This window comes from Dipodomys merriami, unplaced genomic scaffold, assembly GCF_024711535.1.
Source record: "Dipodomys merriami isolate MVZ:Mamm:240054 unplaced genomic scaffold, mDipMer1.0.p SCAF_1, whole genome shotgun sequence".
Classification (NCBI taxonomy): domain Eukaryota; kingdom Metazoa; phylum Chordata; class Mammalia; order Rodentia; family Heteromyidae; genus Dipodomys; species Dipodomys merriami.
The window spans coordinates 122600175-122625459 of record NW_027202270.1 but is presented as its reverse complement, the minus strand read 5'-3'; the positions used below and the strand labels follow the sequence as shown (position 1 = coordinate 122625459).

The 25285-nt window shown below is 35.3% G+C and overlaps 1 protein-coding gene across 10 annotated transcripts in view; it reads right to left on the bottom strand.

Annotated features, from left to right (window-relative positions):
- Positions 1-25285, bottom strand: part of Cep128 (centrosomal protein 128) — a 277887-nt gene that overhangs the window by 23848 nt on the left and 228754 nt on the right. For 6 of the 10 annotated variants that reach the window (XM_070028501.1, XM_070028506.1, XM_070028496.1 and 3 more), the window contains 2 exons: positions 21947-22036; positions 16874-16897 (listed from right to left, as the gene is read on the bottom strand). In XM_070028501.1, coding sequence (XP_069884602.1) covers positions 16874-16897; positions 21947-22036 — 114 coding nt within the window. Of the gene's footprint in view, positions 1-16136; positions 16184-16722; positions 16841-16873; positions 16898-20218; positions 20277-21946; positions 22037-25285 lie in introns of those variants that run through there. The other 4 variants (XM_070028513.1, XM_070028512.1, XM_070028516.1 and 1 more) reach the window with 4 other exon arrangements.

The following is a 25285-nucleotide window of genomic DNA, read 5'->3' as shown; positions in this document are numbered from 1 at the left end:
CCTCAGGGTGAACAGGACCCTGGCAGGTGTTTCCAGTTGGCTGATGAAAAACATAGAAATGAGCCGCTCTGATCTTGGGGCTTTACCAAGTAATGTTACTGACTTGTATTTAGAGAAGATTATTTAGCCCTGTCCTCTGAGGCTTGTCTTTTATTTGCAAAATGGGAACAAGTAATGAGGCTTTTGCAAAATAAATAGTGATGCCTTTATTATCCTACACCATAGGTAGCTGTGATTATCAAGTGAGAGAGTGAATGTGCAAGTACACTGTAAATTGTCAAGAACTTTCCCAATAGCAGGGATTAAAAAAATGGTAAATCCATGAGGTACTATCAACTCCAATGATTTTTAAATAGCAAAGAATTCAGTGACAATCTAAAATTATAGCTAATAAAAACTAGTCAACAGGACCCAAAGCAGAAACCATCTATTCAATTAAAACTATATCCAAATATTTAGAAAATGCTTTTACCATTCCTCAGGCAACACCTACAACATAAAAGAAGTATAATGCCACATAAATTTCTCTCACACATGCTATGCATTCAGTGAAAAGCGTTCTTTCCACTCTCTCCATTTGGTTACCCCTCCCTCCAACACATACAATAATACAAGCATTTTCAAGCACACAGGAATCTCAAGAAATATATAGAAATCACCTATCTATCCTTTCCTGTCTATTCTTTAATCCAATATATATTTTAGATGTGTTTCAAAGTAAATTTCATATACTAATATACTTTCCCCAAACTACTTTAGCATGTATATCAGTTTACTAGATTGGGTTTTTTATTTTGCTTTTTCCAGTGCTGGGGCTTGAACTTAGGGCCTGAGCACTGTCCTCGAACGTCTTTGTATTCAACATTAGCACTCTACCACTTTAGCCACAGAGTCACTTCCAACTTTTTCTGAGTAGTTTATTGGAGATAAGAGTCTCATGAACTTTCCTGCCCAGATGGTTTTGAACCATGATCCTCAGATCTCAGCCCCTAGAGTGGCTATGATTATCAGCATGAGCCACCAGCCTGGCTTCTACTTTTTTAAATATAAAATTCACATATTGTGAAAAAGATAAATCTTGGGGGAACATGGGAAAATTATTGAACCCATGGGCTTCAGTTTTCTGAAGGTAAAGATTATCTCTCCATAGATTCAAAATTAAACAAATAATAATAACAAAAAAACTTAAAAGAGAAATGAAAGGATAGTAAAGATCAGTCAAATACATTGGATGAAGTTACAGAACACAAGAATGCGGTCATTTGTGGACCAAAGGAGGTAGAGAGGAAGTGTGTTTTCAAGCACATGTGGCTGAGTTAGGCCAGTGCTTAGGCATGCTGGGTAATGATGGACACCCAGACCGGGGAAGATACTGAGAAATGTCACTCATTTCCTTGAAATGAGAATGCTTCACCTCAGAGCCCCAGGTATATGAAGCAGGTGATCACACTGGTCTTGTCCACATTTACCGTGGAACAGAGAGAGGGTCCCAATGTGGAACACTAATAAGCAATGCTAATTGTCCTGGTTGAATTAAAGTCCAAGCTAATTTACTTAAAAGAATTTTGGTGAGGTGAACATGATTCATCTTTGTTTTCAAAATAAAGGATTTTTTTTAAGAGGGGTTCTATGTTCTCAAAAAAAATAACAAAACAAAACATTTTCCATTATCCAAACCATAGCCCTTGGATGTGAAAAATGCATGTGAACAGTTAATCCCCTACATAGATGAGTTTCTGGTGGTAGGTAGACCAAATCTAAATAGAAATCTGGCAAAGTATTTTATTTTTATCATTGTGGCTTTGAGACTTAATTAAAAAATAACTGAGATTTCCCTGCCTATACTTTTAAAGTCTTTCCTCATAATTAATCCCCCTCTGAACACCTAGATCTTGTACAAAGCAGTCTCCTGATGACTACTAACAGAAAGAAGGAGCTTGAACTCTGGGCCTGGGCGCTGTCCCTCAGCTCTTCAGCTCAAGACTAGTGCTCTACCACTTGAGCCACAGCACTCCTTCCGGTTTTCTGGTGGTTTATTTGAGATAAGAGTCTCACGGACTTTCCTGCCTGGGCTGGCTTTGAACCGCGATCCTCAGATCTCAGCCTCCTGTAGCTAGGATTGCAGGCGTGAGCCACCAGCACCCGGCTTATTTTGAAGCCTCCCAAAAATTTAAGTGAACTATCTCTTAAAGAATCCTTACTAGCAGGCTTACAGGGAGTTGAAATTTTGCTGTGATAGCAATATATTATGGAGGATGCTTCTGCTCAATAGCTGATATGAAAGGCGAACTATCAACATGCTTCAGAAAGCTCTGCAAACTTGTGTCCAGAATGGCTCAACAAGCACTGTTCTGATTAAGCCAGGTGCTGAATTTTCAACCACTGGCTGAGAATGAAAGCGAGTAGACACAATACAGCTTTCAGTGTTACTTGGTGGGCAAACTCTTCTGATATTTGCCACAGCCAATTGTTTTCTTGGAACTTAGGTTGCCAGAAAAAACTCCCCCCTTCCAAATGAAAGCCAGGCATTCATTCAACTAGACCTCATGGTAGGTCTAGGACTCACGCAAACAGTTTGAAATTAAGAACTTAGGGCCCCACCTCACTTCATTTTAAGAATACTCAATGAATACAATGCATATACAACAAATGTACACAACTTTCAGGAGACATACTAAAAACTGGAAGTAGCCAATACCATATGACTTAAAGTATACTTTGAAAAACTCCATAAAATACTTAATTTTCTAGAAATAAGAGAGGATTTCAGAGTAATTCATTCTACAGACAGTAGACAGAAAAGCATCTCTCTTTACTCATAAAGAACTTATTAAGCACCTATTTTGTGCCAATCAAATCTGTAACACCACCACTCCAACCTTTATTCTGTTAAACAAATGACTAGATTTAATTCAAGGCCATTCTTAGAGTTCCAAAATGAAAATAAATTCTTAGAGAGAAAAACACGTATATATGCATTATATAGAATTTTCTCATTCTTTCCCCCTATTAACTTGAGAACTCTTGAGCAAACTGACTGGGGGATATCCAAAAATATTATAGGTTGGGTGCAATAAACAGCTATTTCTCAAGCTTCTGGAGGTGGAGAAGTCTAAACTTGCATGAATAGTGAGGGTCCACTTTTTGGATTGTAGATAGTCACCTCCTGCTCTAATTTCACATAGGTGAGACTGGTTTTGTCTGTCTGTCTTCCTTCCTTCCTTCCTTCCTTCCTTCCTTCCTTCCTTCCTTCCTTCCTTCCTTCCTTCCTTTCTTTCTTTCTTTCTTTTTCTTTCTTTCTTTCTTTCTTTTTCTTTCTTTCTTTCTTCCTTTTTCTTTCTTTCTTTCCTTCTTTCTTACCCATGGTCCCACCTCCAAACACCATCTCCTTAGGGGTTAATCTTTCAACATGAATTTTGAGAGAATGTAAACTTGTAGTCCATAATAGGATTATCTTTAGTTCTTTGAGTCTATGATATCTATATATAATATATAATAGCTACTCAAAAATCTTCCCTCCTTTTCATTTCTTCCTTTAAGTACTGGGGCTTGAGCTTAGGTCCTCATGCTATGATTTGGCTTTTTCACTCAAGGCTAGCACTTTACTACTTGAGCCACCCCTCCACTTCCTCGATGGTATTTATTGAATTTGGTGCTATAATTGCAGCTCAGTTATCTAGTAACTATACATAGTGAAACATTTTTAAAAATAGGTATTGTGAAAGATCAGTCAATTTATACTTGATTCATTTCTGAGTGAAAATGGGTATGTTGGGAATTCCAGAATTCACTCTGAATGAAATAATGAAGTTGTAACAATAAGTTTACATTATGTGAGAAAAGAAGGTATTATATTTGAGGACTCATGATCCAAAAATATTCTTGGGATAGTCTAGGACAAGACACTCATGAAAAGCCCTCCTTACATAGGGAAACTTCAGAGTAAATTGTTCCCTGCCCCAAGGCTCTCAACCCCCCCAGGTCAAAGGTTAGATTTGCTTATATTACTTCTAAGAGGATGCAGACACTTGAGCTGAGGCAGTCAGGAGCACTTGTTCTCAATTCAGAATTTGTTTGAAGAGGCAAACAAGATACCTATTGATCAAGTTGGAGCCAGGTCTATCAAGTTTATCATAAGACCAGTCAAAGAAGTAAGTTGCAATGCACACACTATACAAAATGACAGTTTTCTCTCAGAAACTAGAGTACAACATACTTTTAGTCTTTACATTTCACAAAAATTAGGCATCGGCATGGACTATCCAGGTCCAATGAGTGTTTTTTTTTTTTAAGTATCTATTTTTTTCATTGAATGATGCATTTAGAGATAAAGAAGTAGCGAAAATAGCTTTTTTGAAAACTTAAAATGTAAGCATATTACACTCCTTACTCATGAAAGTAGGACTTGAAATACACCTTTGACAAATTGCCATTTGTGAGCTTGGAAACTACCAGCCTTGGAAATGGTGATTTCAGATTTCAAATATATTTCTAATGAGTTTGAGTTTATTGTTACTTCTGGTTCACTCTGCTTGTATTAGAACTTAAAGCACAAGCCTTTTACAGAATTGATACCCTAGTTTTCTTACATTTGACAAGGACATCTTTTCCCCCCCATATAAGTCTAACTTTTTAGATTTATGAGCATTCAAGACAAAAAGAAAAATGAAGCGGGAGAAAGGAGGCAGTCTACCTAACTTAGTCAACATGCCCTAAACAAGTCAACTAAATCATGTTAACTGGAGGAAACAGTCTCAAGGACTGCTCTGCCCAGGCTGCCTTTGAACCTCAATCCTCAGTTCTCAGCCTCCTGAAATGCCTGGCCAAAAGCACTGAATTTGAAGTAAAATTTATAGACTCCAAATATGGATAGTCACCATAACAGAACCAAAAGTAGAATGGAAATAACCTTCTTGATGGAACAAACCTTTCCTATCCAAACACTGATCATATATATGGTGAAGGTAAAACACACATATCAGAAGGAGTTTTTTAAAATTTGGGAAAAGCTTTTCTATTTGTTGCCTCATTTTATCTTCTCAGCCTGTGAGATAAGCACTACAAATGTTAAATCTTAACCACCAGAAATTAAGATTCACAAAGGCTTGCTGAGGTACCCATAGGAAGAGCCAGATTTCAAGACTGGACCCCCAAACCCCAATCGTGTTCTAAGACAGCTAGAACTCAAGCAGCTTTTGCTTTACCCTCTGAGGGACCACCTATACCTGTATAATAAACACACTCTTCTTCAAGGAAAAACTAATGTAAAATCATTGTTTGATATATTACAGAGCAAAACAAGATCTGGATTTAAAGTGATAAGTATAGAGATGAAAATAGGAAGTTCTCCATAAAGAAGACATAAAGAGAGTGACTTAATTTAGTAAGACTATGGCTCCCTAACATGTTTTAGACTATATAGCTAATGTCTGATTGCTAGGGAAAACACACACTCACACACATCAAAGTTGTGATCCATTAGTCTTTGTGGTGGATACAAGTAGAAATGAGATGCTAATAGAGAAAAACATTGAAAAAAAAAACCCAGAACATCATTTATGGAAGAGTAGCTATGCAAAATAATTAAGAAGAAAACTCAAAGAGAGTAATGAGGGAAGGGCTATTTTAATGGTTTGGCCTTTTACTGTTTGATGTTCAAATGTAATACGGTTGGGGGCAATGATAGGTTGAAATCGTTCACTAATGTTAAATAATTAACATGAGACCATCTGGGGTATTTAAATTAATAGTGCTAATAGTGACAATTTATACTCTCTCACGGCTTTCATCTAAGATCAAAGTTTATTAAAAGCCCTAAACAAACTATATAAACACTTGTGTGAGTTGCAGAGCTGTTTTGCAGATACATAAAATAAAAAAAGATCAACTGAGGTATTAAATACAGCTGAGCAAGCTCAAGACAGAACTAGTAGCAGTTTAGGGGTATGCCAACTTTTTTCTTCAACACTCAAAAGGAATCAGAATAGATGAAAGTTGTTCAATGGAACCCTATTTACTAATAAGTTGAAGGCATATTCTGAATATAGTTATAAAATGTTTCTTCCTTATTTCTGAGTAACTTCTTGCTCTGTTCCTCTTCACTTTGTACCTCTCGGTAGACCCTTGTCAAATTCTCCTTATGCATGCATTTATTTACCCTCACCAATCACAAATAGCATTATGGTATGGGAAGAACAGTGTCACTAATCAGAACACTTGGGTTCTAGTACTAGTTATTGTCATATTTACAAAGTGGTCAACTTCTCTGATATGTAGAATTCTCCTGTTTCAAAAGAAGGTTTTCACAAGAATCCCTAAGATCAGTCAAACTTCTATCTGAAATGTGATGCTCATGGCCCCATAGATTTAGTCAGCTATGTTCTCCTGGACAGTGTTGAAACACAGTAGGGATTCAATAATACTGATTATATAATATTGTATGATAAAATCAGGGTTAGTTGTATGATGGCAAGTACTAGTACATGGAAATTTGTGAAGATCTGATTTTAATGCATTCTCAAGTAGACTCAAGCCAATTTTAAAAAAGGAACTTTAACAATATTACCTAGTCTAGACAAAATGAAAACAGGATGGATAATTTTTCCAGGGTCATATTCCCATGATGGAGATATAAAGAGATCTATTATTTTTTAAGCACCACAATATACATCATTTAAAAATCAAAAAACTAACATTTACCTCTCTCTCTATATGTGTGTGTGTGTGTGTGTGTGTGTGTGTGTATCAGATGTGCAGAATGAATACATCTCACATCCATTTTTTATTTAAAAATCTACTTCAATGATAAACACAAATACAATACCCACCCATTATATATCAAAAGGGAGTGCCATTATTTTATCTTATAGTTATTTTAGGATCTTTTAAAAAAAAACTAACATACTATTTTTCTGAGAATTCATCCTCATATACTGCATTAAACAGACTAAAAAGCATTTCTTTTAGGTACTATATTTTCAGAAAGATATTGATTGTGTGTTATAATATACATTCATATTACCTATATACAATAGAAAGCAAGAGTTCTTTACTCCAAGAATGCACTATTATTTTTAGAGTGTTTGGAACTGGACAACAGAACAAATTATTAAACAAGGCAGTTAGACAAGTAGTATGACTACTTAGTAGCATCAAATGTGAACCTGTCACTGACCTGAAAACACTAGACAATTCAGTAATACTAAATTCACCTGCTAGTGAAGTTGCATTTGTCATGTGATTTCTCCATAGTACTTTCCCTGTGTCAACTTTTATGAAAAATTTGACAGGGCTGTAATAAACAATTTGTGCAAACTGAAAGAAGTCTTATGTTTTTAAGCTGATCATCACCTCCTGCCACAAGGCTGTAACTCTGTATAAACAGTCCTCTTGTTTAAGCATTTTTTTTTTCATTTGACTATAGGCTGTTGTGTTTTAGAGGCTTAGTCCTTTGAAGATGACCCTACTACTGGAAAAGATACATATTTTAATGCTGACTAACACAGAATACTGTCTTTGTATTTGGGGATGAGGTAGAGAAAGGAGAATGTCTAGATTGTTTTACTCAAGATCCCTCATGAGAGATTCATGAGGACATTTCCGTTTGCCCTCGATGCGAATATACAGAAGGTACATCAACATTAGAGCAGTGGGAAACTTGGCAGAATGGGCTAGGACAGGGTTTGTGCAAAACCTTTTTCCGGTTTCAGTTTGAATGGGTTCCCAGGAAGTGTCAAGTCCGAACAAATCCAAAATTTTACAATGTGGCTGGGCCAAAACTGCTGAGATTCACCTGATTCTGGGTCAAAACCGTACAGAGCACACTGCGTTTTATTTGGTGTGAAGCCAATTGGATTGAACCTTTCAGGCAACTTCAATGAGAAGCTCATAGCCTTGGCAAAACCAAAAATGAACCTAGCTTGATCTTTGGTTTGGAAACAGTAAGTTCAGGCTTTGTAAAGAGATAAAGGCAAGTTTTACTTAGCTTCGAGATTCTTACACATATTCAGGAGAAGCACAGCAAATAATTAACTATTATTTAGACAAATGTACATACTCAAATCAGGATTTCCTGGGCATACTGAGCACTTCAGTACAAACATTAATTCATTGGGTCTATATATGCCTCACTGTCGTACAGTTCTTCAACTTCTGTGCCTGCAGAGCTCTGTGTATACGTAGTCTTATGCAGCATAATTATTGCCAGATCAAAGGGCAGACGAAAAGAAAAATATAAGGCCCAACACAAACTGTGTGCTCTAACATAGAGGGATGAGACTATGCTTTTATCAATGTTATTTAATTTATTGTATATCATCCTACTTCTATGTCAAAAATGACACAGTGATTTGGCATTGTATATGCATTTTAATAATCTATAAGCTTGGTGAAATTCTCTTTGGACCATTGCAAGTGAGGATTTGAGACTTAATGCAGTTATTTAAAAAAAACATTCACTTTCTATTTCTGAAAGTATACCAAAAAGTCTTTATTTACCAAGACTTTTCAAATAACTATAGCTATTCTTCTGCTTACTGACATTTAAACTCAATCTGCACAGAAAATATTGAGAAAAATAAAAATCTGGTTACCTTTCAAACTATTTTTTGAGTGCAATTATTTTTAGTACCTTCATTTAAACTTAGCATGTTTTCATCCAAACATGAATCCTGAATACTGGCAAAACCCTAACTCATTGTAAAATATATCAGTTAAATCAGGCCTAGTTTCTGGTTGAAGGAAAGTCTATCTTCATTTTTACTTCAAAGAGGTGTGTTTGTGTGACAACTAACTTTTCAACTGCAATTCTAAATTCAAAGTTAATTCCTATCTTCCAAGTTCAAGATTAAATAAAGCATAGAGATGGCCAGATTGTGCTCTCAGACAAAGCAAACGTGCTTTCCTCAACTATTTCTTACCAACACTTTCTCTTCCTTGGGGGCCCACACTCTTTCAATTGAAAGTAGGGTGGTGGAAGAGGCAAGGTCATTAAACAAGCTTGGATTCATTCCTCCTGCCCCAATCAATATATGTCTAACTCATAACACTTCAATTACAGGATGTCATACAGTAAACCTAACACAACTGTTTTGAACAAAAATATATGGGTGGCTAAGGAAGACAAAATGTCTTTCCACAGTACCTTAATTAAAGGAAGTCTTACCCAAATCTTAAATTACCCCTTTATTTGGCACTCTCAAATGCCTAAGATAAATTTTGTTAATGAGGAGGAGGATTTAAAAACATAATAAGCAAAAACAAAAACAAAAACACTAAAGTGATGTCTTAAAGACTTTATGTCCTAAAATTTTTATCTTTTTGTAATTTACGTGTGTGTGTGTGTGTGTGTGTGTGTGTGTGTGTGTGTGTGTGTGTGTGTGTGTGTGTGTGTGTGTGTGTGTGTGTGTGTGTGTGTGTGTGTGTGTGTGTGTGTGTGTGTGTGTTTGATACCTGGTATGACATAGCAGCTCAAATTATATTTTCTCTCACTTTTTGGAAATTCTACCTTTACTTTTCCCATATATCATGTCAATTGTACCATATATTTAAATTCCATGTGCTTAGCTGTCTATTTCCTAGTTTTATACTTGGTAACACTGGCTTATTTCCAAACTCCTGTACCAATTTTTACTATCTTAATTTCCAAAGCTTTGATGAGATTGAAAACAAAATCTCCTCAGATGTCAAAATGTCTTCTCTATAAAGACCTTGGATTTGGGTATTTTTGATATGTATGTATTGGTATACTCATAATTACATCTTCAAGTGATTATTGTTTGAGTTAGAGGTATAATTGCCGTTCATATGTTAGTTTCTATCAAAGAAACTTGATAAATTATGTCTTCATAATTTAGCTATTAATTCCTTGGCATTTTCAATATAAATAATAATAGCCTTGCAAATAGTGATAGCTTTATTGCTCCAGCCAGTACTCAAGCAATACCTAAGACAAGTTGGGGATGGAGCATCTTTTGTTACTTGTATTAAAAGGGGAAATTCAAATACTTTATGCTAGGGTGATGTTTGCCATAGTCTTTATTTTTCTCATGGCCTTTATTGTTCTTTATTAGATTTAGGAAGTTTCTTCTAAGGAGATTAAAGTTGTTGTTGATGGTGGCGGTTGTAACGATGGAAATAGTGGTGGTTGTAATGGTGGTGATTTTACTTTCTATAATTTGTCAGTGTATGTTGAGTTACATGGCTTGGTTTTCTACTCTTAAACTACCCCAACTCCTGGAATAGATTCAGTTTTTTATAATGAATCATTTTTTTATTCATTTACATATAAGACTTAAGCAAAACAATATCCTATAAAATGTTTTGAAACCATGTTAATAGCTAAGTAGACATTATTCCTTATTTATATTTTGTAGATAATGATTTTTCCATGAAGTCATGTCAACTCATAATATGAGCTAGGCAAGTGCCCTCTTTTGTAATATCTGGAAAAGTTGTTTTTTTAAATTACTATTATTTTTTCATGCCAGTAATGGGGCTTGAACTCTGGGCCTGGGCACTGTCCCTGAGATCTTTTGCTCAAGGCTAGTGCTCTACCACTTGAGCCACAGCTCTACGTTTGGCCTTTTGGTGGTTAATTGGAGATAGGAGTCTCTCATACACATTCCTATCCAAGCTGGCTTCAAACCATGATCTTCAGAACTCAGCCTCCTATGTAGCTAGGATTACAGGTGTGAGCCATCAATACCTGGCTTGGAAAAGGTTTTGAAAAGCTGAAATTATCTGCTCCTGCAACATTGGGTAAAACTCATCTATTAAATTATTTGGGTTTGGTCGTTCTCTTGGGAAAAAACTTCAACTGATTAAAATTTGTTGATTAAAAATTATTTTTAAAAATTTAGTTACAGGACTATTCATGAAATGCATTCTTAGTCCTGCAAGTTAGGATTTTCTAGGAATTTGGTTAGTTCTCCTAATTTTTCAAATATATTATAAATTATATGTTATTTAACTATGTGTTTAAATTCTCCAATATCTATAATCAAAGCTTATTCTTTTATCATTATTATTATCTTTGAGTAGTTGTACAAAGAAGTTCCAGTATATGAATACAGGGTGTCTGACAACATTGTCACCCATCATCCAAGCTTATTCTTTATTCAAAATGGACAATGGTCTTTTTAAAATTATAGTTGATTAATGGAAGATGGTTAGTCAAACAAGCAGCTTGATTGGCTTACAGTATGTTACTTTTCTATTTCATTGATACCTAGGTCTTTTCCTAGCTTTTCCTTTAACTAGTTTTATTATTCTTAGAATTAAATTTTAATGTCAATCCTGTCCTTCCTAATACCAGCATCTAAGACTTTAAATATCTTTCTAAAACTGACTTGTTTATTCTACATAAACTCATTTTTATTATTCAGTTCTATATGTTTTGCACTTTTTACTATAATTTATTTATAGAAGAAGCCTGCTTCTAGGGCTATGGTAATCTTAGAGCTACTTATGTCACTAAATTTTGGCCCTCAGATATAAATAGGAATGTATGTGAATCTTCCATGGAAGATTATAGGAACTCCCTTTTGTTCTTTTCTCTGATTAGAATGTAAATAGCATGGCTGGGGCGGGATGGCATTAGACTCTACTGAGGAAACAGTATACTTAAGATGGCAGAACAAAAAGGACAGCAAGCGCTTGGTTTTGTGGTAGGGTGAAAACATCCTACCTGCCATTGGCTCTTTGTGTGGTTCCTAGCTGGAAACTAATTTTTATCTTACTTGAGCCCACTAGTATTTCGAGTTTTCTCTGCTATTTCCATCATGCCTAACATGGACTAGTACAAGGGTACGAAAAATCCATGGGTTTGGCAATAAAATGAAATTTGTGATGAAAACAGAATTTATATCTCCAAGTTGAATCTCAGTTCTCTACTTTTTTACTGTATTGTCTATATTCCATCTTCACCCACGACACTGGCTTACTAAGTTTATGAGTTCCTTCCTCTACAATAAGATCACTCTGCCTCTGCCTCTCCGAGATCAAACTGTCCCAATTTCTGCTGGTGGCTCACGCCTGTAATCCTAGATACTCAGGAGGTTGAGATCTGAGGATTGAGGTTCCAAGCCAGCCCGGGGAAGGAACTCCATGAGACTCTTACCTCCAAATAAACCACCAGAAAACCGGAAGTGGCTCTGTGGCTCAAGTGGTAGAGTGCTTGCCTTGAGCTGAAGAGCTGAGGGGCAGCACCCAGGCCCAGAGTTCAAAAGTCCATGACATATACACAAAAAAAGGTGTATGTATGTGGGGGGAGGGTGGTATTTCTACAGTTGGATTACCTTCAACATGCCTTTTCCCCCAGGTTTCACTCATAGCCTCTCACTATCTTGCACAGCTCTATTACATTTGCATCCTTTTATAGCACATTTACCACCCACAACCCCTGAATAAAAAGCATCAGTGGCTCTACTACCTAGTTATGCTACCTCTTCTCATCCCCAGAGTGCAATGCAGATAACAGAGAACGCAAAATGATCTCAAAACAGCAGCCAGAATCCTTCCCAATATCGATTCAGGAGCCAGTGCTGATAGGTAGAAACTGATATTTGAGAGAAACACATTTGTTCTCTGGAAATAAAATATGAAGTCTAAACTCCTTGGATGGGTATTAAAATTCTAGAATGATTCCTATTATTCTTGCAATCTTTCTCTCTCTCTCTCTCTCTCTCTCTCTCTCTCTCTCTCTCTCTCTCTCTCTCTCTCTCTCTCTCTCGTATCTTGTGGATCTATTGGAGGAAAAATATGAAAGTATTGAGCTACAAGAAAAAGAAAAAAGAAACTTGCTAGGTATCAGGAGAATATTAGGTTTAGCTGAGCCCACCCTTCTGGGACTTCTGATTCCAGGGTATCTCTAAACTTTTAATTGTCTTTGAGTTGTTTATAACTGAGTTGCAGACGATGGCAGTACAAACCATTCTTGTTCACAGATAATACATTTTGTCTAGTGAGTTCCAACTGATTTTCTTTCCCATTACAACTTTACCCATATTTTAAATTCATTTCATTCTCTTTTAGTGCCTATGTATGTTTTGTTCTTTGAATGTCACCTTAAATTACTTGTAATAATCCTTATTCCTTCAATTACTCAGTAAAATAAATGTATCTGTCAAAAGTTCATTTTATAATTAAATAAGAATTACAATTTTAATTGTTTAGAAAACATTTTAGGGGCTGGGAAGGTGGCTCAGTGGTAGAGCGCTTGCCTTGCATGCATGAAGCCCTGTGTTCCATTCCTCAGCACCACATAAGCAAAAAAGGCCAGAAGTGGTGCTCTAGCTCAAGTGGTAGAGCTCTAGCCTTGAGCTAAAGAGCTGAGGGACAGCACCCAGGCCCAGAGTTCAGCCCCACAACTGACCCCCCCCAAAAAAAAGAAAACATTTTTGTAACAAACCCTTTATTGTCTTTTTTACTACATACCAAATATGGAATGCCTTCCCTGGCTCTTTCTCCTAACATTACTGATGATTCATATTTCTGAGATAAATCTAAAGTACTCATTGTGTCTTCAAACTACAAAATCCATGATTTTCATGATGAACCCAGGCCATAAATTATGCTTTAATTTATTTTAGTTATCATCTTTTCTTTAAAATAGCTTCTGAAACACATATCTACTCCCCCTTGATTCAAATGCTGTATGTATTGCAAATTTATCTTACACAAGACTCATTTATTTATAGGTAAATTTGCATCCAAGTTTCTTGAGGACATTGATCATTGTATCTGCATAAGATTCCTGGATCACTGGGGACCATATACAGTGCTCGGTAAATATCCTTGCCTTGTCCTACCCAGTGCCTATGAGCTGGGGTTCTCAGTGCAGACCTCCCTCTGGAAAAAAAAAAAATCACTTAACTTCACTTGGGGAATTAATCCATTATATTTTGACAGAAGGTGCATCTTTCTCAGGAAAATTCTTGCTGAACTTTTATAAAAATGGTCAGAGCTTCTGTGAAACACCAAATAAAATACAACACTGCCAGAAAACACCAGGAACTGAAAAATAAAACTTAATGTACTTCTGGGAAATCTTTCCCCTTTACTACTGTACCAAAGTGTCTCTAAGTATGTGGCAAGGCACAGTCTTATGCAGTCTTCCAAGGTCTACAATTAAGCAAGAATTTTTGACAGAGCCTGGGGATTCATTTACATCTAAAGTGTAATTTGTAATCCAGTAAAGTCACCTGATAGTGAAGGAGAGAAAAAAAAAATGAACTAAAGGAGGAAAAATAGACACATATTTGGGACCTGAGCATTATGATAATAATATTCCAAATACTGTATCTGAACTCTTAACAGCAATCTGTGGTAAATATTTCTAAGAGATCAAAGAAATTATGTACTCGTGCTGACTCACATCACTAATGCATACAACCTACCAGCAATATCTAATGTGCTTTTTAATACCAACTCTACACAATGTGTATCACCGATATATATCCTGCCATGATTTGAAGTCTGAGTGATGAGAGAATTATAAATGATCTTGGGATTGCTGTTAGCATATTTGATTTTATGAACTATAAAATACTTTGCCAGTTGAATAGCTTCCCAAGTGAATTGAATTCTGGTTCTTATAATGCTATATTAAGCCAAAGGACTTCATATTTGAGTACTAACATGATTGCTGAGCATTTAATTTTTATGATTTTACTTGTGATAATTATTTAAATTAAAACAGTCTTCAGAAACTGCTATTATAAAAACCTAGTCCATTTAACCAATTTTATTTTTCTCATGATAATTTTTAATTTTTGCCTTCATGTCTAGAAGATGAACTAGACTAAGCATTTCCCATTCTCAAGAATAGTACTTTGTCAGTCTAATAGTTACTTTTTTTAAAAGCCTTAAAATACAAATAAGCAGTAAGGATTTTTGGTAGATATGATTTTTAGTTATGGATCTCATACTGGCATAATTCAAATAAATAAGAAAAAATCGTATAAGAAAAAGCCAATACTTAGTCCTAAAAATTTTTCCATATGAAAATAACATTCAATACAAACTAAATCCTGATGGAAAGACGGCATTCCTAGTAGTAAATAAAATATACGTGGAGGAACACAACACTTTTAACTCATCAACAATATCATCATATTGAAAAATGAGAATTTCAGTATATTTTTCAAATGGTCCAGTAAGCCCAAGGCAAAAGTTATTCAACTGCTGGTTAATGTTCTTGTCTGGAGAATGTCAATCAAAATCAGCTTCTTATACTTTACTAAAATGTATCCTATTAGCATCTTTCCATACCTCACATTTCTAAAGCAAATACTTTATATGGTAACTTTGTTGCTTAAAGGATTCTTTTTTCTTTCTTATTAAGAACATACTTGCAGCTGGGTGCCAATGGATCAATCCTGTAATCCTAGATATTCAAGAAACTAAGAACTAAGGATTGTGGTTTGATCTTCAGAAAGACCAGAAGACTTTTATCTCCAATTGACCACAAAAAAGCCAGAAGTAGAGCTTTGGCTGTAGGAGCAAAAAAGCTATAGGACAGTGCCCACGCACTGAGTTCAAGCCCCAGTACTGTCACAAAACAAACAAAAAAGTTAAACTTGATGTGACTAGGCAGAGAATGGGCAAGGGCAAAGGGAAGAAAGAATGATGGAAAGGGTGGTTCTGATCAAGACACACTATAGAAACAGACAGACATGCTAGATGGTAATCTCCTCATCCCCTTATGCAATCATTTGTAGATAAAAATTTTAATATAAAAAGTTACTACTACTATACATCTTATTTTATAAAAACTTTACAACAACAACAACTACTACTACTACTACTACTACTACTACTACTACTACTACTCTACTACACCCTATTTTACTTATTTTCTAAAGACTATTTTTGGTGACTTTTTGGGGCTCAAATCCAAGGCTGTCCCCAAGATAGGCAAGTACTCTGCCATTGATAAATATCTATAGCCCTTAAAACATTTTTAAATTAAAACACATAGATAACCAGTATTAACATCACACTTCTGTATGTCTTCAGTATTGTTTTCATATAACAAAGCAATCTTTACCTGTTTGAAAATCCTTTCAGTGCTGTAAGGTATTGTATCATGAGGTAGTACTATAATTAATTTTCATGTTTTTCCCATTCACACGATTATTAATGTAAAAGTGTTTACAAATATAAACAGCCATATTTTATAAAGCTTGAAAAAGAGAAAAACAATGAAATCACAATCTATAATTCTTTAAAAGCCATTATTGTGAATTTTTCACATATATATATATATATATATATAAGACTAAAGCATACTGAATTATTTTTATTTTGCATTATAGTGTAAGTTTTTTCTCTAATCATTGTGGCCTGTTGGGCCAAAATTCCTATACTACCTATTACTTCATTACCAAACAAGAAGCTGGCTTCTCTTTTTCTAAGTTTAAAAATAAATAGCGAACGCATGCTGTTATTATATCTATGCTGTAAAAATTGTTTCCTAATACTAGATTCACCCAAGATTATCCAAAGGTAGGCTTTATCAGTTTTATCCGTCCCTTACCAATCTAACACAGTGATTATGAATCATAGAAACACATAGACAAAGAACGGATTCCATTTAAACAAACTCTTTTCCATAAACTAGTGCTATTGACCCATCCGTCTTGAAAGAGCAATGTCCACTTGAATATGCTCACATTTTTATTTTTAAACTCTTCATTCAAAAAATAGTCTATATCCACATACCTTTTAGATATAGCTTAGCTCATTTCCCCCTTTAAGTCTGAGATGTTGCTATAGAAATGTTTTCTGGAACTGCTTCCTTGGAGGGCTCTGAAATCCACATCAGGAGACAGCAGTGATTCTGATACAAAAAAAAGAAAAGGCCCCAACTTACCGTTTCTAATGCATTTACACGGTCCTGAAAATAAAGCATAATATAGAATTATAAAACTATAGCTACAAAATCATTACAAGTTTACTTAGTTTAAAACTTTTCTATTTCTCCTCTATTATCAATAATTTATTTTCAAAATGTAAAACATCCAACCTCAAACTCAGAATGATCTCTTCAACAGAAAAAAAAAGGAAAAAAAAAAAGACAATAACCGCTAAAATAACCACTAAAGCCTTTTAAAAATATTTGATATAGTTGTGGCACTACAGGGTTTTAATTAATAGTAATTATAAATTCAGACAGAGTTACTGAAAGAAATAGTTCTTATCCTTTGTGTATTAGAATACTTAGCTATATAAGGATATATTAATATTAAATTAGTGTGAATATATAAACCACAAATAAATGACATAAAAAACAGCTACCACACACACATTAGCTCTCATTAGCTAAATCAAAATATGATCTCATAGGAAGATACAGTTCAGGTATGAGAATAACTTCAACTATTACAATCAGTAAGCAGGACTGGGAAGGTGGCTCAGTGGTAGAGCGCTTGCCTTACAAGCCTGAGGCCCTGGGTTCGATTCCTCAACACCACATAAGCAAAAAGAAAAAGAGCTAGAAGTGGGGCTGTGGCTCAGGTAGTAGAGTGCTAGCCTTGAGCTGAAGAGCTGAGGGACAGCACCCAGGCCCAGAGTTCAGGCCCCACAACCGGACCTTCCCCCCCCAAAAAAGAGTGTTTAAAATCAGTAAGCAAATTGTATTAAGAACACTTTTTTTGGCTCAAGGCTAGCACTCTACAACTTAACCCACACCTTCATTTTCAGCATTTTTCTAGTTAATTAGATAAGAGTCTCTCAGGTTTATCTGCCCAGGCTGGCTTTGAACCATGATCCTCAGATCTCAGCCTCCTGAGTAGCTAGGATCACAGATGTGAGTCACCAGTCTTGCCCTTTCAAAAGATTTGTCTTCAAGTTCCACCTGTAGGTTCACCCTCTCTCCTATTCTCCCCTATTTCCAAGCCTAAAGCCTGAAAAGAAAAGCATTGTTAGGACAGTGAAAGAGGGATTAAGAGGTAGGGGGGATGGGTAGGGGAAAAAAAAAAAAACTTCTAAAGAAACCCTCTTGTGATAATGGTTCTTTTTTGTTGTTATTATTGTTATTATTATTATGCAATGATGTACAGGGTGATCACGCAATTTAGAAAAACCAGTGGCTCCTATTTTCAGTCATGGACTTTCAGAGAAACATGAACACTGAACACAACACACATACAACATTTTGTGTATACTAAGGGAAATAACCTACCTTTCAGCTGCCAAACCCTTTTACTCCAAATAAAAACATTTAAAACAATAAATCCATTATACAAATAAATTACTTTATTAAGCCAATCTATTTTTGCTTTTTACAATGTTTCTAGAACACTAACAGGAAAGAAATAATTATAACTCTTAATAGTCCAGGGCAAAAGTAAAAATATGAAACTTGAAGTAGGGATGGAAAGCTTTAAAAAAAAATCAAAGCAAGAATTTCTTAACTACTTTGAAGAAAAGGGTTTTTGGGGGGATTTTTGGTGGGGGGAGGAAGGGACCTGTAGCATTGCATTATTTTGTATGATCAGGTAGAAAAGATCAACTTTAAGAAACATATAATGGCAAAAATAATATAAATGTCACTGCACATAGTCACTGAATAGTCACCAAGTTAAATGCTCAGTGTTAAATGGATATTTTTATCAGTGAGTGAGTGTCACATGATGTTTCAATTTGTTCTGGGCTTGAAAGATCAGGTAGAAGAAGTGTTTCTGTGGGAATCCTATAGCAGTGTTTTTATGATGAGATTAGCACCCTGCCAAGAACAAGAAACATTTGTTTGCTGCTTGGTCAAGATGTCATATACATTAGAATTTAGGAAAGAACCAAGGCAAATTCATTAGCATCACCAGAAATGGGCAAATGTGTCATAGGATGTTAGGAAATGAGCATGAAATGGATCTTTGATATCTGAATCCTTGATCATTAAGAGTTTACTTGATTCAGTTGAACCAATCAATTAGATATTGATTTAGCCATCACAGAGTAATCTAAGAGAAGACTTAGAAGCTTATAAGTCTAAATAATCAAGATTCTGCCTCTGGTAAGTATAACAGAACAAGTTTACCGACATTAATTCATCATGGTCCAAGAAAGCTTTAAATGTCATTAGCATATGAAAAAGCTCAATACTGACATAAAATACGTAACTGGAATATCACCTCCAGGTCTAATTTTGGAAACGTGCCTGTGACTGAGGATCATGATAGACATATAATCAGAAAAGAAAGAAAATCATAGTGAGGACTTCTTTCCGTAATGGTTTAAAAGCACCACACCTCTCTGTGGAAGAAAAAGGGACTCCGAAGACCACTGCATGAAGCTCTTCCTGTCAGAGTCACTTCACTAATCCACACTCAACAAGCTATTTTCTATACAAAGAATATAGAATACATCTCAAGATATATATGGTTTTTTTTAGTTCTAAGCACTTCCCATAGCAAAACATTCATTGCAAAACATTCCATTGGACAATATCAGTTTTTTAAAATAATTTTTAAAAGTAGAAAATACTTCAAATGTATTCTTTCCCACACGTCAAGAATGTAAAAAAGAAAAGAACAATGTCTTCATTGACTATAGCCAAAAAATCATTTCACATCGTGATGTAAATAAGTTCGAATAAAACAAAGAAATAATAGTCACAACTGTTGATGTAGCAACAGCTAAAAAAACAAACACCTTTAAAAAGTTGTTTTTGAATATAACCAATGCAATGGCCTGTAATGAAATTTCATGCTAGCTATTAATAGTCAAGACAGTGTAACTCTGAACTTCAGAAGACTTTAGAATGGGCAGGATTAGAGGAAATGTCACTGTTATGTCAATTATCCAGTGTTCAATTTTGCCCACAATAGTTGGGACCAATATTTGTTAACTCATTTCACTAGCTATTTTTTGTGTGTTTATTCTAATAGCTTACTTCAGGGTTCAAAACAACAAAAGTCTGGAAAACTAAGACCACCACAACAAACAAGACACTAAGCATTTATCTAAACAGCTGTCAGTAAAACTTCACAACATTTTGACTTCCCAAGCAAAGCCCACATGAGCTACCTCATGATCATGTCCTACTTAAAATGTATCCTACAACATTCTTGATCACCTTTTACTAAGTGAGTAGCAAATCTCTGAAGCAGAGGCAGAAACAGAGTTTAAAAACAGACTCACCATGTTTTTTTCTACTTCTCTAGCATCTTCTCTTAGATATTATACTGCCACCATAAGAAGTAAGGGCAGTTGTTGTGTAGCTTTCTTCTGCCTCATTCTCAGGTTGGCATTTTTTTGGTTTCTGGTCCTGTTTGCTATGAGGTGATAGCTGACTGTTACATTTTGGTATGAGACTATTCAGGAAAGACTAATATATGAAAATGGGATGTACTTTGGTATCTACTTGAGGGAAATACAGAAAGAGCTGTATGCAGAGTTGAGAATGGGGAATGAAAGGTGCAATGGAGGAGCAGGACTAAGAGAAAGATACGGAAATTGGATATTAGTATTGCTCTCAAATTCCAAATGCTGCCTACGAGAAAAGGTAACTGTTCTGTTTCAAGTTCCTACAAATATTTCCACTGAGTTGTCTGAAATAGACACTTTAAAAAAAAAAGAAAAACAGCAGATTTATCTTTTATATTCCAAAACATAAAAAGTAGATTTTTTTCTTTAAAAATGAGAGATTTCAAGATTCTTCTATTAAAGCATAATGTGACTAGAATGTACACAGAATGTGACTAGAAAGAAAATAAAGGGCAAAAGACACAGGATTATCTTGTCTCAGGACTGCCAGAGTCTACAGTGAAAGGTATCCTAAGCAAGCGGTAACAGAGGCATATGCTCAGTGTGTGACATCGGAGCTGGAACACAACGAAAAATTATATACAGATAAAATAAAAACTCCATAGTGATTAGGAGCAATGCAAATGATGACCAATGTAATCTCCAAGACTTTCCTCAAAAGAACATGTAAGCATCAAATAGAGGAATAGAGGAAGAAAGCCAGCAACTCAGAAACCATTATCCCATCAATTTGTCCCCAAAGATTTACACTTAAAAAACCAAAGCCCATGTTCCCAGGGTGTGAGATTATTTATGCACCAGCAAAATAGGCTCTGAACTCCTATGCCGATAATAGTGCAATGGTGACTATGACATAACTTATGAGCAGGTCTGTGTCGTGTGCAAGCTGTGGAAAACAATAGGTTCTGCTTTCATTGTTCAGGTATACAAAGGGTGAGGATCTGAAAGCCATGAAGTCTACACTCTCTGGGGTAGACACTGCCTCTAATTCCCTCAAGGGTGAACGTCTCTCCTGTGCTTCTTAGTAAAGAATGATATAACCACAGATTCCTTGGAAATCTAGCTCCTTTCTCCTGCAAATGCATGTTACAGCACTGACTCATCAAATGCTAAGAGCACACAGTCTACCTTGGGGATTAAACTGCTTACCTTTAGTAAATTCCAACAATCCTCATTCAGAGCCATTTATTCCCCACTCATGAAGGATGAAAGCAGGAGGAATGTTATATTAGACACTGGCTGATCTCACCCTTCATTCCCATATACTTTCTATGTGCTTCAGTGATATATTTCTCTGCTTCAGTGCACCTGTGGTGCTGCTAAGGATAATCAAACACTAAGCTGAAAGTTTCAGAATAGTCTATTTTGCAAAACTGGGTTAGGTTTCCATGCATTCTAAATGAAAATTGTACTATTAAGACCCATTCACTAATATAATACACAGGTTGAAGGGAAAAGTAACTGAAGAATTTCAAACTAACCTCAGATTACCAGCTCTCTAATTTCAGTGTGAAACAATTTTTTTATCTGAATAAATTGAGGAAAAACACAATTTAGATTGACTTCTAAAATGCATACCTGAAGGCTGGCTTATCCTGTATATCCTACAATAAAACAGATGTATTTTCACTATTCCATTCCAAATATCCTACATATTCCTACCTATGAAATACTTAACTGCTTTTTCTTCAAAATGAACTTCATTCTGATTTTTCACTGCAGTCTGACTACCGTCTTCCCAGGGTGGAAGTTTATACAGTAGATTCGGCTGTTTAAGAGAGATGTAAGTTATGAAAAGAGTTGGAAAGTTCTAGTATCTTAAAGTTATTGGAAGCACTCAAAACAGTAATAGCTATTAAAGGAACACTAATAAAACCAAAATAACTTCAAACTAATTTTTAAATTTCTGACTTTAGAGGAAAATAATACCATACATCACTTTTAAAATGCCCCTCATTTAAAGTCACTACATCTTAAGAAATCATTTCTTGAAACTGAAAACATTTTGCTCTTCAGATAACTTGTGAGTCTAAGGTATCCCCAGTTGGCTTGCTCTTCAAAATCATCCTCCAAGTAACTCACCTTAAATCCCAAAGTCTAAGAAGTGAGTGAATAAACAATATGGTAGCTTATTAATAGGTATACATGAGCAGCTTTAACCAGCAAAGAAAAATTCTCAGCAAGCACAAGTTTAGTCATGGATAATGTAGCATCAGCTGAGGCCAGGTTACTGGAGACCAGGAAGATCTGATGGCTCAAAATTATACTTTCCTTCCATCAGCCAAATTATTCTACATTCTACCAACAGAAATTTATTCTTTGTAGAAAAACTCAAAAATTTATGCTTGGACTCCTCCTATGCCAGTTCATCTTTTAAAAGGCAAACGTTTTTTAAAATAAGATTATCATTAAACAGTTTCAGGAGTCAGCAAAGTGAGGAACTCCAGCCAGACTGTTTGTACAAGGACCATGAGTTTGAAATGGTCTTTGTATTACAATATTGAACAAAATCAAACTAACACTAATATTTCATGATGTGAAAATTGTATGAAATCCAAACTTCAATGTGCATAAATAAAGCTTTATTGGAACCCAACCTGATCATTTGCTTACATATCTATCTATCTATCTATCTATCTATCTATCTATCTAGATAGATAGATAGATAGATAGATAGATAGATAGATAGATAGATAGATAGATAGATAGATAGATATAGATAGATAGATAGTCTGCGGCTGCTTAATAATGCCCAGAGGCAATTTGTTGCAAGAGAACAAAACATGCAAAACTGATCACAGAATTCGATCACTTTATAGGAAATGCAGGGACTTCTAAGTTATAAGAATCTGTTAAAGAATTACTTCCCGCCTCACATGCTATGGAAAAATCTTGTAGTTTTCTGCACAGGACAAGATTTGGTGAAACATGAAAGAGAGAGACAAGAGAGAGAGAAAGAAAAGATAGGAAAAAGAAAAGAGAGGGAGGAAGAGAAGAGAGGGAGAGAGAATAAGAATATATTTTTACCCAACTTTTAAATGTTGAAATAATTTAAAAGTGCATATATATGAATAAATACAATGCCCAGAAACCAAACTACTCATCAGTCTACATAAGCTTCTCATTTTGGTCTTGTATTTCTTTCACCAACTTTTGTTATCTTCCTTCCAAATTCTTTCCCTCCTTCTTTGATCCTTTTCTTTCTCCCTCTCTCCTTTCCATACATCTAATTAATCTATTCGCCCACATTTATGGTGGCAGGCCCTGGGTCTGACTTTAGACAATGTCAAACCTGCTTAGATATAAATGAAGAATAGACTCAAGGACTGTGATCGGGGTGTGCTGATTCTTACAGTGAAATTAAAAGGGAACATTGCCTTCTAATAGCCCTGGGGAAACACAGCTGATGGAAAAAAACCATATGCTTATGGTGAAAGTATATGGACAAATAGTTAAATTTTTTTATTATTATCATCCAGGCTATTTTGTGTGCTGCATGTTACAGGTTAAGGGAGATGCTGGAAAAATGTTCCAAAACCTCTTTCCTTTCAGAATCTCATTTTTAACAGATGTCAAGTCACAGTATAAAATTACATATGCTTTATCACAATAAACTTGCATGTTCGAATAAACAATGCTATTTGTACACAGTTTTATATTTATTTCATCACATAACAAAAAGGATTGTATTTCTGCCATATGTGTTTCTTTGTAAGTTGCAACTTCTTACTTTTACTGAGTCTAACTCCAGGCCAACTAAGCCCAGGTATTGGACAGCACAGGGAAATGACAGAAAAAAGGATGAGAAAAAGTAAACTGCAGTACTGAGAAATTAAATGACACTTCTAGGTTGCTGCCCCTCCTCCACTCTGCAGTTTTTTTGGATCTGTCTCCAGGGGGTTATACTCACCAATGAGCCTATATATGGTTTATCTTCACTAGTCACATATTTATTCGTTCTTTTCTAACAGTGAAAACAAGACTGTGGACTTCTATTACATCCAGAATGTTGTTAAGACACTGAATCTTTTGTAGGTAATATTTTCCATTTCATTTCATGAGCAAATTCAGAAATCTTAACAGATATAGTGTTATTTTCTAGCACACTAATAAGACTTTACACTTTAAAAACACAAATCCAATGTAGAATAATACATATAAAAACAGAGTCTCTGCAAAAGAGAACACTTGAGGGCTAATTTTTAAAAACCAAAATAATCACTGATTAGCATAAGAGGAAATGCTTATTAGTCATTTTTCCAGTGCATTTTAGTTTTATCACTTTTTGCACAATTTAAAATTTATGGAAGCCTTCTAATGTTGCCTTTATTTTTTTGCCAGAATATTCTGAAGTTGGTTTAAAACTGAAATTGAAGAAGCCTGAGGAGGGCTTTAATAACAACTTTCTTCAGTCTGTTTATGTAAAACATGATGAATAAGCAAAAAGAAAAGGTGCAGAATGGAAAAAGAAAAACGATCCTTCTCCTTCCTAGAAGGGTTGAGGTTGCTGGATTGTTCCGAATTTTGCTAGGAATTAAAATCTTCCTCACATGCTCATAGCCAAATATACTTGACATTGTCCTAGATTTTGTATATATGCAAATTGGGGGTCTGAGGATTTGTAAATTGTTTCAAATTTATAAGGCAGAAAGAAGATTCAATAATACCAAGTTTCTATTATTGTCTGTCCCATTCAATGTGTTCTAAAAATTATTCCTTAGTTTTTTTTGATAGTTGAGTGTCAATACTTTAACCACACTATATGATTAATCTGTATATTACTGAATTGCTTTCGTTAATGTGGATTATTGTCACAAAAATGGAATAATAATCAGTGGGCCACCAGTGGGTCATGCTTGTAATCCTAGCTACTCAGGAGGCTGAGATTAGAGGATCCAGGCTTGAAGCCAGCCTGAGAAGGAAAGTCCATGAGACTCATATCCAATTAAACCACCAAAAAGCTGGAATATGTAGCCTTGAGAGAAAATGCTCAGAGACAAAATGCAAGCCCTGAGTT